The following is a 14,646-nucleotide window of genomic DNA, read 5'->3' on the forward strand; positions in this document are numbered from 1 at the left end:
TGTCAAGATTGCAAAATGTGTGCTGATGTGATGGGCGTGAAATGGCATCTTGTGGCGTAAACTTGCATGCCTCGTGTACTAATGAAGTTGAGCATCTTCCCTTGTGTTTATTGGCTATACGCTTTTTCCCTTTTGGGACCTGTTCAAATTCTCTTCCCACTTTTTTTTTTTTCCATATCTATTCACCAAAAATGCAAAATGTGCTCTAGCATAATACAACTCCTCACACCTGCATTGCCACTCTGGCTTAACTAAGCAGTTGCTAGGAACACTGAGTTGTGAAGACACACAGCAACTCTACCACAAATTCCCTCTTTTCCTACTGGCTGTAACTCCCATTTGTATAATGGCCCATAATAACATTTGTCATTGTTCTGTGTGTACCTTAAGTCTTAGTGATAAGGCTTCTAGATATCCATTCATCCATCTGATGTGTATTGATTACTGGCTATCTATAAAGCATCCTGTTGAGCTCCTAGAATAACTAAGATGAGTAGCATACAGTTCCAGCCGTTAAAGCAGTCTCAATAGAAAAGCACCATAAGAAGTGAATATATTTAATATAATGTAATAATCATTAACTTTTCTGATTACAGACAATAACGTTTAGTGTAGAATTACTTGTAATTGCTAAATAATTAAGACAATCTGTGTGCCGATCAGTAAGAGGCTGGCTAAATTAATTATCGCTTAGCTGTATTCTAGAATTTGTATATACTGAGGAAGGATAACTGTTCTGTGTTATGGAATGAAAAAAACACAGATTTCAGAATAGGCTAAACTTATTATCCCAAAAGAGAAAGAAAACTTTGCATTTCCTTTTTCTTAACCGACCAGCCAACCAACTGGACTTGGTGTGGGTGCAGGCTATAGGAGAGGCACTGTCTTTGCTGTCCCTCTCCCCAGTCTTTCCAACAGTGTGCTGTGGAGGAGTGCTCTGCTCGGAATTCACTGTTCTTATCATACTTCCCCTGTAAAAGTAAGGTCCCAGTTCTGTATTGTTCCGCACCTGTTTAACCCTGTTGATGTTACATGCACGTGTCTTTGTGTAGTAATGAGCTTTTGCTTTTGTGTATCAGTTGGTTCCGGCTCTACAAGTTCTAGTGGACTGACTGGAAACTATATCCCCTCCTTTCTAAAAAAAGAAGTTGGTTCTGCTATGCAGAGGGTACACTTGGCACCTATTCCAGACCCTTCCCCTGGTAAGTTCTATTTCAGATCATTCATGACTCAATGCAGCAGGTGGTTATGGAGTAGCTGCTTTGTGCCAGGCCCGGTGTCTGCTGCCATGGTGCCAGGATCCACCAGTGAAGGAGACAGACAGGATGCCCTGTCCCATGAACTTGCACTCTACAGACAACTGAATCAGATGCTCACCAATGCTAGGGAGAAAAATAAAGTTAGGCAGGGTATAGGGAATGTGGAGGTTGGAGTGTGCATTTTTTTTTTTTTTTTTTTTTTTTTTTTTTTGAGAGAGAACATGAGCCGGGGAGAGGGGCAGAGTGGGGGAGAGAGACAGAGACAGAGAAGGAGAGAGAGAGAATGTTAAGCAGACTCCATACTCAGGGGCTCAATCCACTACCCTGGGATCATGACCCGAGCCAAAATCAAGAGTCAGACTCTCAACCAGCTGAGCCACCCTGGCACCTCTGGAGTCTGTATTTTTTAAAGAGCATAGCCCAAAGAAGACCTCACTGCAAAGGAGATGTTGAGTGAAGGTGTGAAAGAGGTGAGTGAGCCACCCAGTCAGTGAGGGTGAGATTGTCCCCAGCACGGGGTTCCTAGTGCATGGGCCTGGAGGCAGGAGAGCCCAGGCCTGTTCAAGCAAGAGCAAGGAGGCAGAGGACAGGGGTGACATGAATGATGGAGGGGAGTGGGCAAGAGAGAGGGGTGACAGGAGACCGGGTGGTATGAGGCCCTGCAGGCTACCGTAAGCGTTCTGTCATTCACCGTGAATGACATGGAAAAGCCACTGGAGGGTATCGAGCAGAGGCGTGGGATGATCGGACTTCCATCTTCCAGCCTCACTGCAGTGCTGGCTGTCACTAGACTGAAAGTGGGAAACAAGTTTGGAAGCAGGGAAGCAAACCGGCTGCTGCCATGATCCAGGCAAGGAATGGTGGGCCAGAGTGCTAGGAGCTGAGCTGGTCTGGCTCGGAGTACATATGGAAGGTAGAGCCAGGAGCATTTGCTGACCAATGACAAGTGGGATGTGAAAAAAAGGGAGGGGTCAGGATTGACACCAGTATTTTTGGCCTGACAACTATAGAGTGTTGTCGTCCTTGACTGAGAGAGGGAAGACTGTAAGACGCAGGCCGGTGCTTCTCTTGAACTCTCATTTTCCGATATTTTGTCGCCAAGATGCACTTACTTGCTTTGTTTGTTTGCATGAGTCCCCACATCAGTCAGACCTGCCTTCCTCTCTATTGCAGGCTATTCTTCCCTGAAGGCCGTGAGACCTCATCCTGGGCGACCTTTTTTCCACACCCAGCCTAGAAGCACTCCCGGGTTGATGCCCCGGCCTCCGGCTGCCCAGCCAGTGCATGGCCGGACGGACTGGGCTTCTAAGTACGCGTCTCGGCGATGACTGTGCCGAAGCTTCTGGGGGTGCAGGAAAGCAGGACACGGTCCCTCCACCAACTGGTGTTCTGCTGGCAAGAAGCTTGCGGATGGTGTAAAAGCAAACCAACACTTTATAGTTGTTCTTCTGAACGAAGACATTTCAATATTCTTTAAAAAAATTTTTTTTAAATATTGATTTGAACGCAGTACCCTTTTTTTGTACAAAATTATTTTATTCTAAAACTGGGTCCCATTATTTTCTTAAACAGCGGCATTTTGTATATATGGATTATGTTTTAGCATTTTATACAGTCAACTTTGTAATGAACTTTTTAAAAATTAATTGACTTTCCTTTGGGGTTCCAGATAATATTTTATACAGATTTTTAAAAATTTAATAATATTGATGCAGTATTGCAACAGGGGTGCAATTTAAGGCTACATGATAGAGGGTTATTTACTCAATGCGTGCAGATATTTGTGAAGTGGTTAAATTTTAAATGTGGCACATTGGCACTTCAGGCTCTCTTGGACCAGTGTCAGCCCTAGAGAAATGATCTTCTGCTTTTCTCAATATCATGTTATTCGTTTGACTTTTTTGATACCACTGTGCTGTTCTGAAAGTACCATTATGCAGTTCATTTCATTTTGTGTTTCCCAAATGAAAGAACTCTTAAGTAAATATTTTTTGAAATGTTTACAACAACGCTTTATGGTGGTTGGAGATAAGCGAATGAAACCGAGCTTTACCACGCTAGGCCGTCATACTCTATTTTTCTTCTATTTTTGAAATCAAACTGTGTAAGTTCCCACAGAAGGGAAGCTTTTCAGGCCAGCAGGTTTTTAACATAAAGGTTAACACAGTCAGTTAAACTTAGATCCCTGCCAGGATGCATGACCAAGAAGCTAAGTTTCAAAGCAGCAGAAGGGTTTTTTATTATAATAAGTGATCAGATTTTGCATTCAGCTTAGTTCTCCAGGCCTGGCTAGGAACAAACAATGAATAATCTTCTGTCCTAGCTAAACTCTCAGGGCACGTTGGGGAGCAGGAACTTACCTGGGAAGTCACGGTTACCATGATGTTAGTGTCCATAGCGTGCCACATTTGAACTCTTAACCCTTGTGTAGCTTCTTCACACAGTGGGAACTCTATTTGTTGGGCAGAGGCTGTTCCATTGAGAGGAATGTTTACAGCAATTTTGAAAATGACAAAGCTAGTTTGGAGACAGAAAAAGACAAAAGGTCCACTCTTCATCCATCTATGTAGGGCATTGTGCCTCCACCCATGGTTACCTGAAAGGCAGGAGGGAAGGTCTCCGCCGGTGAACAAGATACAAACTCAATAGCGCATTGACTCACATTCTGCCAAGCTACTCTTATTTGGTTCCAGGTTCCAACGTATAGCAAATTGAGCCACGTGAAGTTGTCATTTCTGTAGGTTAAAAAGATACATTGCAGTGAATATTGGCACTTTGATTTGATTCAACCCAATAAGTTGGTAAATGACTGCTTTGACGTATTAGTAACGTGTTGCAGCCTGAACAAATTGCCATGGCTCCCGAAGAGCCCTAATCTAAATCACGGAGTAATTTTTGCTTTGGAGAATCTGGCTCAAAAATGTACTTGACCAAGCACTATGATCCCTAGGGGCACAAGAAAAGCACATGATGGATGTGGATTTGGTAAGTAATATTTTCTGTTCACAAACTGGCAGCAAAGCTTCAGAAAACAAATATGTATATGTAAGCACAACTTGAAGCTGAATTCACTTCTGTATTATATGCTCAATTCATTATCTAAAGCAACAGAAAGTGTGTTTTCAGAGATGAGTCCTTTACTGCAATTAATATTTATTTTCCCTTTCTGTATTATGTATAAAAAGTAAGTGAATCTGTAACCTGACCCAGCTTGCTGGAAAGCTGGTTTTAAATTGTACATACCTCTTAGAGAAGCTAATGGATTGTGAATATCATATGTGTGGCCCTCTAGCTTATGTTAAGGTCATTACATTTTTTAAATTAAAAAACCTAGTTACCTGGTTGTTACACATTATAAACTTGTTTTTCTAATATTTTTGTGGGCCCAAACTCAGAAAATATCTCCGTTTTCATCCTCTTACGTTTTCCTTTATTTGTGAGTAAACAGCTCCCCTTAGGAAGCTGAACATGTTTATCCACGCGAAAGTTGAGCAGCAGATGTGCGGTTTAGAAAAACAGAAGACTGAAAAAGCAATGTGAATTCTAAAGAACTAGCAAAATCCTAGGAAGTTCTCTTTTTTTCCCCTGAAATGGATAAAGGGCAGATGTGTATACAAGCTGTTTACTATAAAAGGGAATAGTGACCATTTTTTGGTAAGTGAAAATCACATGCTACCTGGTACATCTATTTTTTTTCACTGTACCTATTCGTGACTATACCTCATTTCCAGTCAGAAAGCTTTTTGGGATGTTAGGAAATGGTACAAGGACAGCTCTCACTCCAAGCCCAAAGGTCCAGTGATGGTGGTATGCCAAGGGGTACATGTGTAAACTGCAAGGCAAGCTTCCTGGGCATAAAAACTACTCTTGGTATGATTGTTCATCTGACAATAAAATTCCATTAATCACTAAGCACTCACCCAGCTTATGTATGATAGGGTTTAAGTAGGAAGAAAATTGATTTTCAAACAGTTTTTTAAGATACATCTCATATATAAAGCCTAAAGGACTATATACTTCTAACAAATTAACACTGTGTCATCTTCTGACGTTATCAAAAATTGAATAAAATCAAGGTAATGCCTAAGTACAAACACCAGTACCACTAGAGTTCATGGGCACCACCTTTTCTCATGAAGTAGCATTTCCCTACCATCAAGCCATTGTTCTGTGCCATTTAGGAGAGAAAAAGAGTGCAGCCTGTATGTTCCAGCTCAGTGTATGACCAAAAGCAATATGTTTATAAGAAAATGTTTGACATGCTAATTATTTTATATCATTTAAAGCATACTGTAGCAAATTGTTTGTTTAATATATGTGGTTAATTTTTAGAATGATTTTTACAATATCCAACCAAAGTACTGTATTTTATATAACTTATTGTGAGGACCTTCTCATGGAAACCATTCAGAAGACAAACTGGAGGCAAGCATCGCATTAATCTGTATTATCAGTTTCTTATGGACACTGTGCTAATGTGAATTTGAGATGACCCAAACAGTCTTCTGATCTCAGATATCTTAGTACCGATAGCAGTTTAGTCACCTGATTTGATTACAAGGGAATCACTGAGAATATATTTATTTATAAAGCAAATATTCATAATGATGAGAAGATAGAAGGACAGAAAACCACTGAAACAAGCCCCTTCTGAAATAAAATGTTGCTTTTTGAATAGTTTGTCCTAAAGTGTTTAAAAATGTTAACTTTATGTAAGGAAAATTCTCCAAATAAAGTTACAGTTTAAGAAAAAAAAAATGAATGTTCTGTTTTTATTTTCGTTATTCTTCCATCAAAGGATAACATTAGGGGGCGCCTGGGTGGCTCAGTCATTTGAGCGTCCCACTCTTGATTTTGGCTCAGGTCATGATCCCAGGGTCAGGAGATTGAGCCCCAAATCGGGCTCTGCACGGAGCTTGGAGCCTGCTTGGGATTCTCTCTCTTGCTCTCTCTCTACCCCTCCCCCGCTTCTAAAATTGAAAAAAAAAAAAAAGATAAGTGTTTCCTAATGTGGAATTTTGACATTTTATAACTTCTCCTTAATGCTTAGCGCAGTGTTCCTGCCATGAAATTGGAAGCATACGCTTAGAGCAGCAGTGTGCAGAGTTATCCTACAATCTGGAGACTTTCATTTTTGTATTTATTTTTTTGGAGGCTTTTAAATTTAGCATTTAGCAAGTTAGGTGAGTAGGAATATATATATATATAAAAAAGGAGGTGGAAACAATTTCTTGTTGCCGATTTTGTCATTCAGCATGATTAATATTTACCTTGTATGATTTTAGCTTTTCACAGCATACTCCTATGTACAATATAAACCTTCCAAAGAAACTCATCACTTTGTGAATTACGTACCAGATTCCACTGGGAATTCATTTCCCAAACACTCTTTGAATCCTTGAAAGAATTTTTTAAGAACGTGGTTTACAAAACATGAATTGCTGAATCCCAGAGCGTGCCCCTCCCATCAGAACACTGCTAACCAGTGGAGCTCAACTGACACTGAGCTCAGCTGGTCCATGCCCAGGCAAGAAGCTGAATCACAGCCCTATCTGCTGTGGACCATCTCCCAGCGCCATCTGCCCAGGAGGGCTGGCAATGACTCTTGGAGGCTGTGTGGCCCAGCAGCATCCAAGCTAAGAGGTGGCTGAATAGAGCTGATCCCCTACAAGAGCAAAGCCAGTATCAGGTGCAGAGTATTATGCTAGCACAGGCAGGGGGATTGATTCACAGCCAGGGCTGAGGGTAGCTCCTGGCTCCTCCTAACCTGAGAGCCAGTTTGGGGAAATTGACTGTAGCCTGGAGCAGTCCCTCCCCCTCCCACCCAGGCACGAGAGCTGAGACCTGGCCCTACTAGCTGTAGAGAGTGTCTTCTGGCCCCATCTGACCATAAGGGCTGGCAAAAACACCTGGAAGCCAGCAGTACACAAGCCTAGAAGCAGACAGAGCCTACAGTTTACAGAGCAAAGCCAGTGGACCTGTTTGGTCAGGGAACTGGGGTGTGGGTGGGCTTGAATTGAGACGACAATAAAGAGCTTTACCAGCTTTATTTATTTGTTTTTTAATGTTTTTATTTATTTTTGAGACAGGGAGAGACAGAGCATGAACAGGGGAGGGGCAGAGAGAGGGAGACACAGAATCTGAAACAGGCTCCAGCCTCTGAGCTGTCAGCACAGAGCCCGACGCGGGGCTTGAACTCACGGACCGCAAGATCATGACCTGAGCCGAAGTCGGCCGCTCAACTGACTGAGCCACCCAGGCACCCTGAGCTTTACCAGCTTTAGATGTGCTTCTCCTTGCTGTACCCAGGCAGGGAATCTGATTCATAGTTCTGCTCATCACTGAATACAGGCTTCAGGGTATCCAATGAGGGAACATAACCAGAGCACACACGGAGAACTGTGTCGCCCATTCAACAGTCCCACGTATGGTGACACTTGAGCACAGAGCACAGCAATGGTTTTCTGCATCTGCAGAACAAAACCAATGGCCTTACTTAACCACAAAATTCAGTGCACATTCTGGCTTGATTTGGGTCCGCAAACAATGAGATATAGATCCTGGTTCTGTCCTGCTATCCTGCTAAGGCAAGGAAGTTAATTCATAGACACATCTATTACTGAATATAGTCCCCAGTCCTGACCATCTAGCAAGCCTCACCAGAGAAGTCAGGCAACTGCGGAGCCCATCCTACAGCCTCACTTAGGGAGGGAACCAAGCCAGCAGTCCTAGCCAACTGTTCACAGCCAGTGGCACATTCTCCCATCCCCATCCTCAGAGCTTGAACAGTTGCCTCACCCAAAAATAGACCATAATAGTAGGCCTCTTCTGTCCAAAGACATTACCAGCAGATACACCCAGAAACCCAAACTGAGCTGACTGGTGAAGAACTGTCTCTCCTAAGGAAAATCTATAAAGTCTAGAAGAGGAGCCCCATTACTCAAATACACAGATACCAATGTAAGGAATCAAGGGTCCCAAAAAAGTCAAGTAAATATGAAACCACCAAAGGAAACTAATAAAGCTTCGAGTACTGACCCTAAGGAAATGGAAAACTATGAACTGTCCGATGAAGAATTCAGAATAATACTCTTAAGAAATTTTAGTGAACTCTAAGAAAACACAGACAACTAAACGAAATTAGGAAAACAATACATGAAAAATAATGAGAAGTTCAACAAGGAAATAGCAACCATAAAAAAAAAAAAAAAGAAAGAAAAGAAAACCCACAAAAAAAACCCACCAAACCCTAGAAATCCTAGAGTTGAAAAATACAATAACTGAACTGAAGAATTCATCAGTTTCAAAAGTAGACTTGACCATGTAGAAGAATCAGCGACCTGGAGGATGAAACACTGGAAATAACCCAGTCAGAGGAGCAAAAGGAAAAAAAGAATGAAAGAGTGAAGAAAGCCTACCAGGATTATGGGACACCATGAGTTATGGGACACACTATGAAACAGTATTCATACTATGGGATTTCTAGAAGGAGAAGAGAAAGAGAAAGGGACAGAAAGTATATTTAAAGCAATAATGCTGGAAACTTCCCAAACCTGGGGAGAGAAGTAGACATCCAGATCCATTAGGACCAAAAGACTCTAAATAGGTTAAACCCAAAAAGGGCTACACCAAGACACATTATAATTAAATTGTCAAAAGTTAAAGACAAAGAAAGAATTAAAGAGAGGTTACATATGAGAGAACCCTGATAAGACTACTGGTGGATTTCTCAATAGAAATTCTTCAGGCTAGGAGAGAACGAGATGACATATCCAAAATATTGGAAGAAAATAACTGTCAGCCCCAAATTCTCTAGTTAGGGAAGCTGTCCTTTGGAAATGAAGGGGGGGATAAAGACTTCGCCGAACAAACTAAAGCAGAGGGATTCATTATCATCAGACCTGCCTTATGAAGGAAGCTAAGATTTCTTTGAGTGAAAGTAAAAGAACCCTAATTAACATCATAAAAACATGAAAAGATAGCATAAATCTCACTGGTAATGATAAATATGTAGTCATAGTTAGATTCTGCTATATAATCATAGTGATGCATAATTCACATAAATCTCTAGTTTAAAAGTTAAAAACAAAAACAAATGTAATCAAAATAACCGTAACTGCAATAATCTGCTATTAGTCGCACAATATAAAAAAACATGTAAATTGTAACAACAATAACCTAAAATGTGAAGGGGGGAGAAAAGTACTAGTGTAAAGCTTAAAGATTCTATTAATTAGATAATAGATAATATCTATTAATTAGATAAGCACCCAACTCTTGATTTCAGCTAAGGTTATGATCTCACAGTTCGAACTGTGAGGTTGAGCTCTGCGTCAGGCTCTGGGCTGACCTCACAGAGTTGGCTTGGGATTCTCTCTCCTCTTTCTCTCTCCAAATAAATAAATAAACTCAGGAAAAAAAGAATTCTATTGGTTAGCTGTTATCGGCTTAAGATATGTAAGTTACCAGTTTGTGTAAGCTTCCTGGTAACCACAAGGGAAAATCCTGCTGTCATTCCACAAAAGAAAAAGATAAAGAAGTCAAAACATACTGATACCAAAGACATCAAAGCACAAAAACAGACAGCAGGATAAGAAACAAGGAATAATGGATCTATAAAACAATCTGAAAACAATGAACAAAATGGCAATTAGTAAGTCCTTAACTATCAACAGCTACTTTACTGTAGAGGGGATAAATTCTCCAGTTAAAGGAGACAAAGCATGACTGAATGGGTAAACACACACACACACACACACACACACACACACACACACACACCCCAATTCAATAATACGCTGCCTGCAATAGACTTACTTCAGCCTTAAAGACACACAGAGGCTGAGAGTGAAGGGATGGAAAAAGACATTCCAAGTGAATGGTAACAACAATAAACGACAAAAATCAGAGGTAGCTACACTTATATCAGACAAAATGGACCTTGAACTAAAAATGGTAAAAAGAGAAAAAAGGTCATTATATAATAATAAAGGGGTCAATACATCAAGAAGATATAACAAATGTAAATATTTATGCACCCAGCATAGGAACACCTAAATATATAAGGCAAAAACTAATGTTGCAGGATTCTTTACCACAATACCCTGGATTCATTGTTTTGCCACTTCGAAGAATGAAGAGGTGGACACAAAATGAGCAGCAGGCAAAAGTTTATTAGAGTATAAATTAGAAAGTAAGAATAGTAGGAAAGTTCTCTTTACAGAGAGGGGACACTAGAAAGTGAATGCCTGCTGACAATAAGCTAGGGTCCTTGTTTTATAAGGTTCTGGTCGTGCCCCACCCCCCATCCCTCCCCCTTGTTCCTTCTCAGGTTCCACCCTTATTGACCTTATAGTTCTAGGTGCTGGGTTGTCCATTCCTGATTGGCTCATTTCCATTGGTGGTCTATGCCATACTTAGGTCTTTTGTCAAATTCCTGAGGGAAACCTGAGGGGAAGTGGGTGGGTCTGTTACATTCTTAAGAGGAACCTTATGCTTGAGGGGGTTTGCTGTGGTCTGACATTCCCAGCATTGTTCCAAAATAGGTTTTTTTTTCCCCACCCAGGGACCTCAGGCCCTATCCTTTCCCTCTCTGCCTATTTTATCCTATCTTTTCCTATCACTAACAAAGGTAAAAAGAGAAATAAACAGTATACAATAATAGTTGGGGACTTTAATACACCACTCTCAACAATGAGTAGATTATCCAGACAGAGAATCAATAAGGAAACAGTGGATTTGAATACTACTATAGACCAAATAGTCATATACAGAATGTTCTATCCAACAACAGCAGAATACACATTCTTCTCAAGTGCACATGGAACATTTTCTAGGATAGACCATATGTGAGGCCACCAAACAAGAAGTCTTAGCAAATTTAAGCAGACTGAAATCACACCAAGTATCTTCTCTGACCACAGTGGCATGAAACTAGAAACCGACAACAAGAGCAAAACTGGAAAATTCAAGAACACATGAAAAATAAACAACACTCTCCTAAACAACTAATGGATCAAAGGAGAAATTAAAGGAGAGATAAAAAAGATTCTTGAGACAAATGCAAATGAAAACCAGCATACTAGAACCTGTGGGATGCAGTATTAACGGTTCTAAGAGGGGAGTTCACAGCAATTAATGCCCATATTAAGATGCAAGAAAATCCCTAACAATTTAACTTTATGCCATCAGGAACTAGAAAAAGAAGAGCAAAAGCAAACTGAGCCCAAAGTTAGCAGAAGAAAGGAGATAATAAAGAGTAGGGCAGAAATAAATGAAATAAAATAAAAAACGATAGAAATTATTAACCAAACTAGGAGTTGGTTGTTTGAAAAGATGAACAAAATTGACAAACTACCTTGCTGTCAGGACAGGGTCTTGGTATCAGTCATTTACAGCTAAGGCTGAATGTAAGCCAATTGTTTCCCTCCTCCTGGAGTGTTTTACATATAAACCTTCTCTTAAACTGAGATTTAAAGCTCTATTATTTTAAAGCTCAGGGATTTTTGTTGAGGCACTTTTTTTAACCTACAACTGAGTGGGTGGGCAAAGGGTTGAGGGCTGAGGATTTCCCTGGGCACTGAAAACAAATCAGGTAGGTAGATTCTACTATCTACCACCACACTATCTACTATGTTTAAGACTTTCCCAGAATGAGAGCGACTCCAAGGGTCTCTAAGAATAGAACAATTTCGGAGGCTTCCAAGTAATAAAATGACTTAAAGTCACCTGCTGTAGAGTGGCAGAATTACTATAACAGGACTCTTTATTTCTCCACCAGCCTGTGTCATCATAGAGTCTTATGATACTGCTTTAGTTTCTCATTCAGGCAAATAAGAATGTTAGGATACTGTTATCCCTATTGTATTAGGTTGGACTTATGAAGTTGTCATTTTGTAGGTTAGAAAAAAAAAACCCATTAAACTATCAGCACTTTAGTATGTTTCAACTCATTAGAAATAAGGAAATGGAGATAAATGTTTGGTTTATCAACAAAGTTGAATAATACTTGTCCTGTCTAGTTCAGTTAAAGTGAATTCTTATAGAAAGATGGGTTAAAAAAATGAATAAAGAATGATTATTTTCAGCAGGGTTGGAAAATATGACTTCCTACCTATGTTAAACTGAGTCGTGTCTGTGTTAAGTCAGAATTAGAAAGGTGAAATTGAACATACACTATTAGTCTTATTTGTGAGTGACTATTCTGACTCTTCTGGTGCTCAGCTGTTCTTGACTTGCTTATCTTCTTTATATACTTTCTCTGGATAAGCTCATCCTTTTGCTGCCAGCTGGACCCATCTCAGTCCTCTTGTCTGAGTCTTTGCTGGCTGATTCAAGTGTCTAATGGACATTTTCAGTTGAATGGCTTAGAGAAATGAAAGACAAATCACCTCATTATTTTCCCCGAGCCTTGTCCTCCTCTACTCTTTATGGAGCAGAAACCAAAGCATTGTTCATTCATTCATTCAATCATTTTTCCAATACATATTCTCTAAACACTTACTCTGGGCTAAGCATTATTCTAGAAGCAGGATATCCAAAAATGTATTTTTTAAAACTATGAAAATCCCTAACCTCATATAATTTGCACTCTATTAAGTCTACAAGTAGATAATAAAATATGTAAACAAAATACATGGTATGTTAGATGACAATAAATGTTATGAAAAATAGAGGAGGATGGAAAAGGAAATGTGTGTGCTTGGGCGGAGGGTGGGGGGATGCATCATTCTAGACTTTTTCTCTTCCTTCCCCTACTCCTTGTTATGATAGGAAAAAATAGGATAAAATAGGCAGAGAGGGAAAGGATTAGGGCCTGAGATCCCTGGGTGGGGAAAGACAATTTTGGAACAATGCTGGGAGTGTCAGACCACAGCAAACCCCCTCAGGCTTAAGGTTCCTCTTAAGAATGTAACAGACCCCACCTACTTCCCCTCAGGTTTCCCCTCGGAATTTGACGAAAGACCTAAATCTACAATGAAAACAACCCAATACGGAATGGACAACCCAGCACCTAGAGATATCCAGCCAATAAGGGTAGAACCTGAGAAGGAACAGGGGGAAGAGATGGGGGCAGGGAGGGCACTACCAGAACCTTATAAAATAAGGATCCTTGCCTATAGTTGGTGGGCATTCATTTTCTAATGTCCCCTCTCTGTAAAGAGAGCTTTCCTACTTTCTTGCTTTCTGATTGTATACCCTAATAAACTTCTGCCTGCTGCTCATTTTGTGTCCTCCTCTTCATTCTTTGAAGTGGTGAAACAACAAATCCTGGGTTTTGAGGTAAAAAAAAAAAAAAAAAAAATCCTGCAACACTGTGACTTGATTGTTAAGTCTGTTATCTTACACCTCAATATTGCACCCTTTTCTTAACCATAGTCTTCAAATGAATGGTACTACTTTAATACACACAGATATTTAGTAGGTTTCTCTCTACTTTGCACTGTCCCAATTTATTCTCCACGCTCCTGACAGAGAAATCTATTAAAAATAAAATCTGTGTTATTTGCTATGGTTGTCAGTGCCACAGGCCTCTCCAGGCAGGTACTTTCAAGAACCCCTCATGGGGGAAACCGATAATCAACATCTATAGTCGGAGAAATAGCTGAAATAGTTTTGAAGTCCTTTTGAAGGCATATATTTTAAACTGAGATCCATGTGAGTTCTGCCTTCTACTCTGTAATATAGCCTTGATGACTTTACTATGTTGTTTTAGTTTTAACTTATTTACCAGCCAAATCACTTTTGACTGGTAAAAAGTGACACGTGACACGTCTACCCCAATGTTCTCCTTCCTCCCATCCAGGAAGGTGCTCTGTGTAGCCTGTGACTTAGAGTTACTGAAGTGAATGGTAAAGCTCGTGATGATAGTTGGGGTCAGGAAAGAAAGGGGGGAAAACACATATATGTATTTAGTATACATACACAAAATGAAATGAGAGAATTTAAGTTCTGTTTAATAACACATGGGTTCTGTTTAATAATAGTATGTTTATGTAATGCCTTTTGTTCTCTTGTAGGGTACTTTGCTTATTTTAAGAGCCTTCAAATATTAGCTATACCTATTATATGAATTTACAAGACGTTGCCCTTATTAAAAGTTTGTAGTTGCTATTTATTAAAATATTTGGTAGGGGTTGTCGTCTCAAAAGAAAGGCAGACTGCCACGTGCAGCGCCTCATTTGGATGTGTCTGGAGTCTTGGAAGCTTGACTACCCTACGTTCTCCTACAAATGGACCTTGAGAGCTTGTTTGGAGGTTCTAGCAGGGGAGCGCAGCTACTCGTATACCCTTGACCGAAGAACGGTCCTCCTCTATCGGGGAAGGTCGTCCTCTTCGACCGAGCGCGCAGCTTCGGGAGGGACGCACATGGAGCGGTGAGGGAGGA

General features: G+C 40.4%; 1 protein-coding gene across 3 annotated transcripts in view; it reads left to right on the top strand.

Moving 5' to 3' along the window:
- CILK1 (ciliogenesis associated kinase 1) overlaps window positions 1-6,015 on the top strand; it is a 37,464-nt gene extending 31,449 nt beyond the window's left edge. For 2 of the 3 annotated variants that reach the window (XM_019457414.2, XM_019457420.2), the window contains 2 exons: window positions 1,080-1,202; window positions 2,433-6,015. In XM_019457414.2, the coding sequence (XP_019312959.1) occupies window positions 1,080-1,202; window positions 2,433-2,587 (278 nt within the window). In that variant the 3' untranslated portion in view covers window positions 2,588-6,015. The remainder of the gene's footprint in view (window positions 1-1,079; window positions 1,203-2,432) is intronic. The other variant, XR_008422993.1, reaches the window with a different exon arrangement.
- Window positions 6,016-14,646: the final 8,631 nt, after the last annotated feature.

The sequence above is a fragment of the Panthera pardus genome, unplaced genomic scaffold, assembly GCF_024362965.1.
Source record: "Panthera pardus isolate Hobbes unplaced genomic scaffold, ASM2436296v1 HiC_scaffold_17, whole genome shotgun sequence".
Taxonomy (NCBI): Eukaryota; Metazoa; Chordata; class Mammalia; order Carnivora; family Felidae; genus Panthera; species Panthera pardus.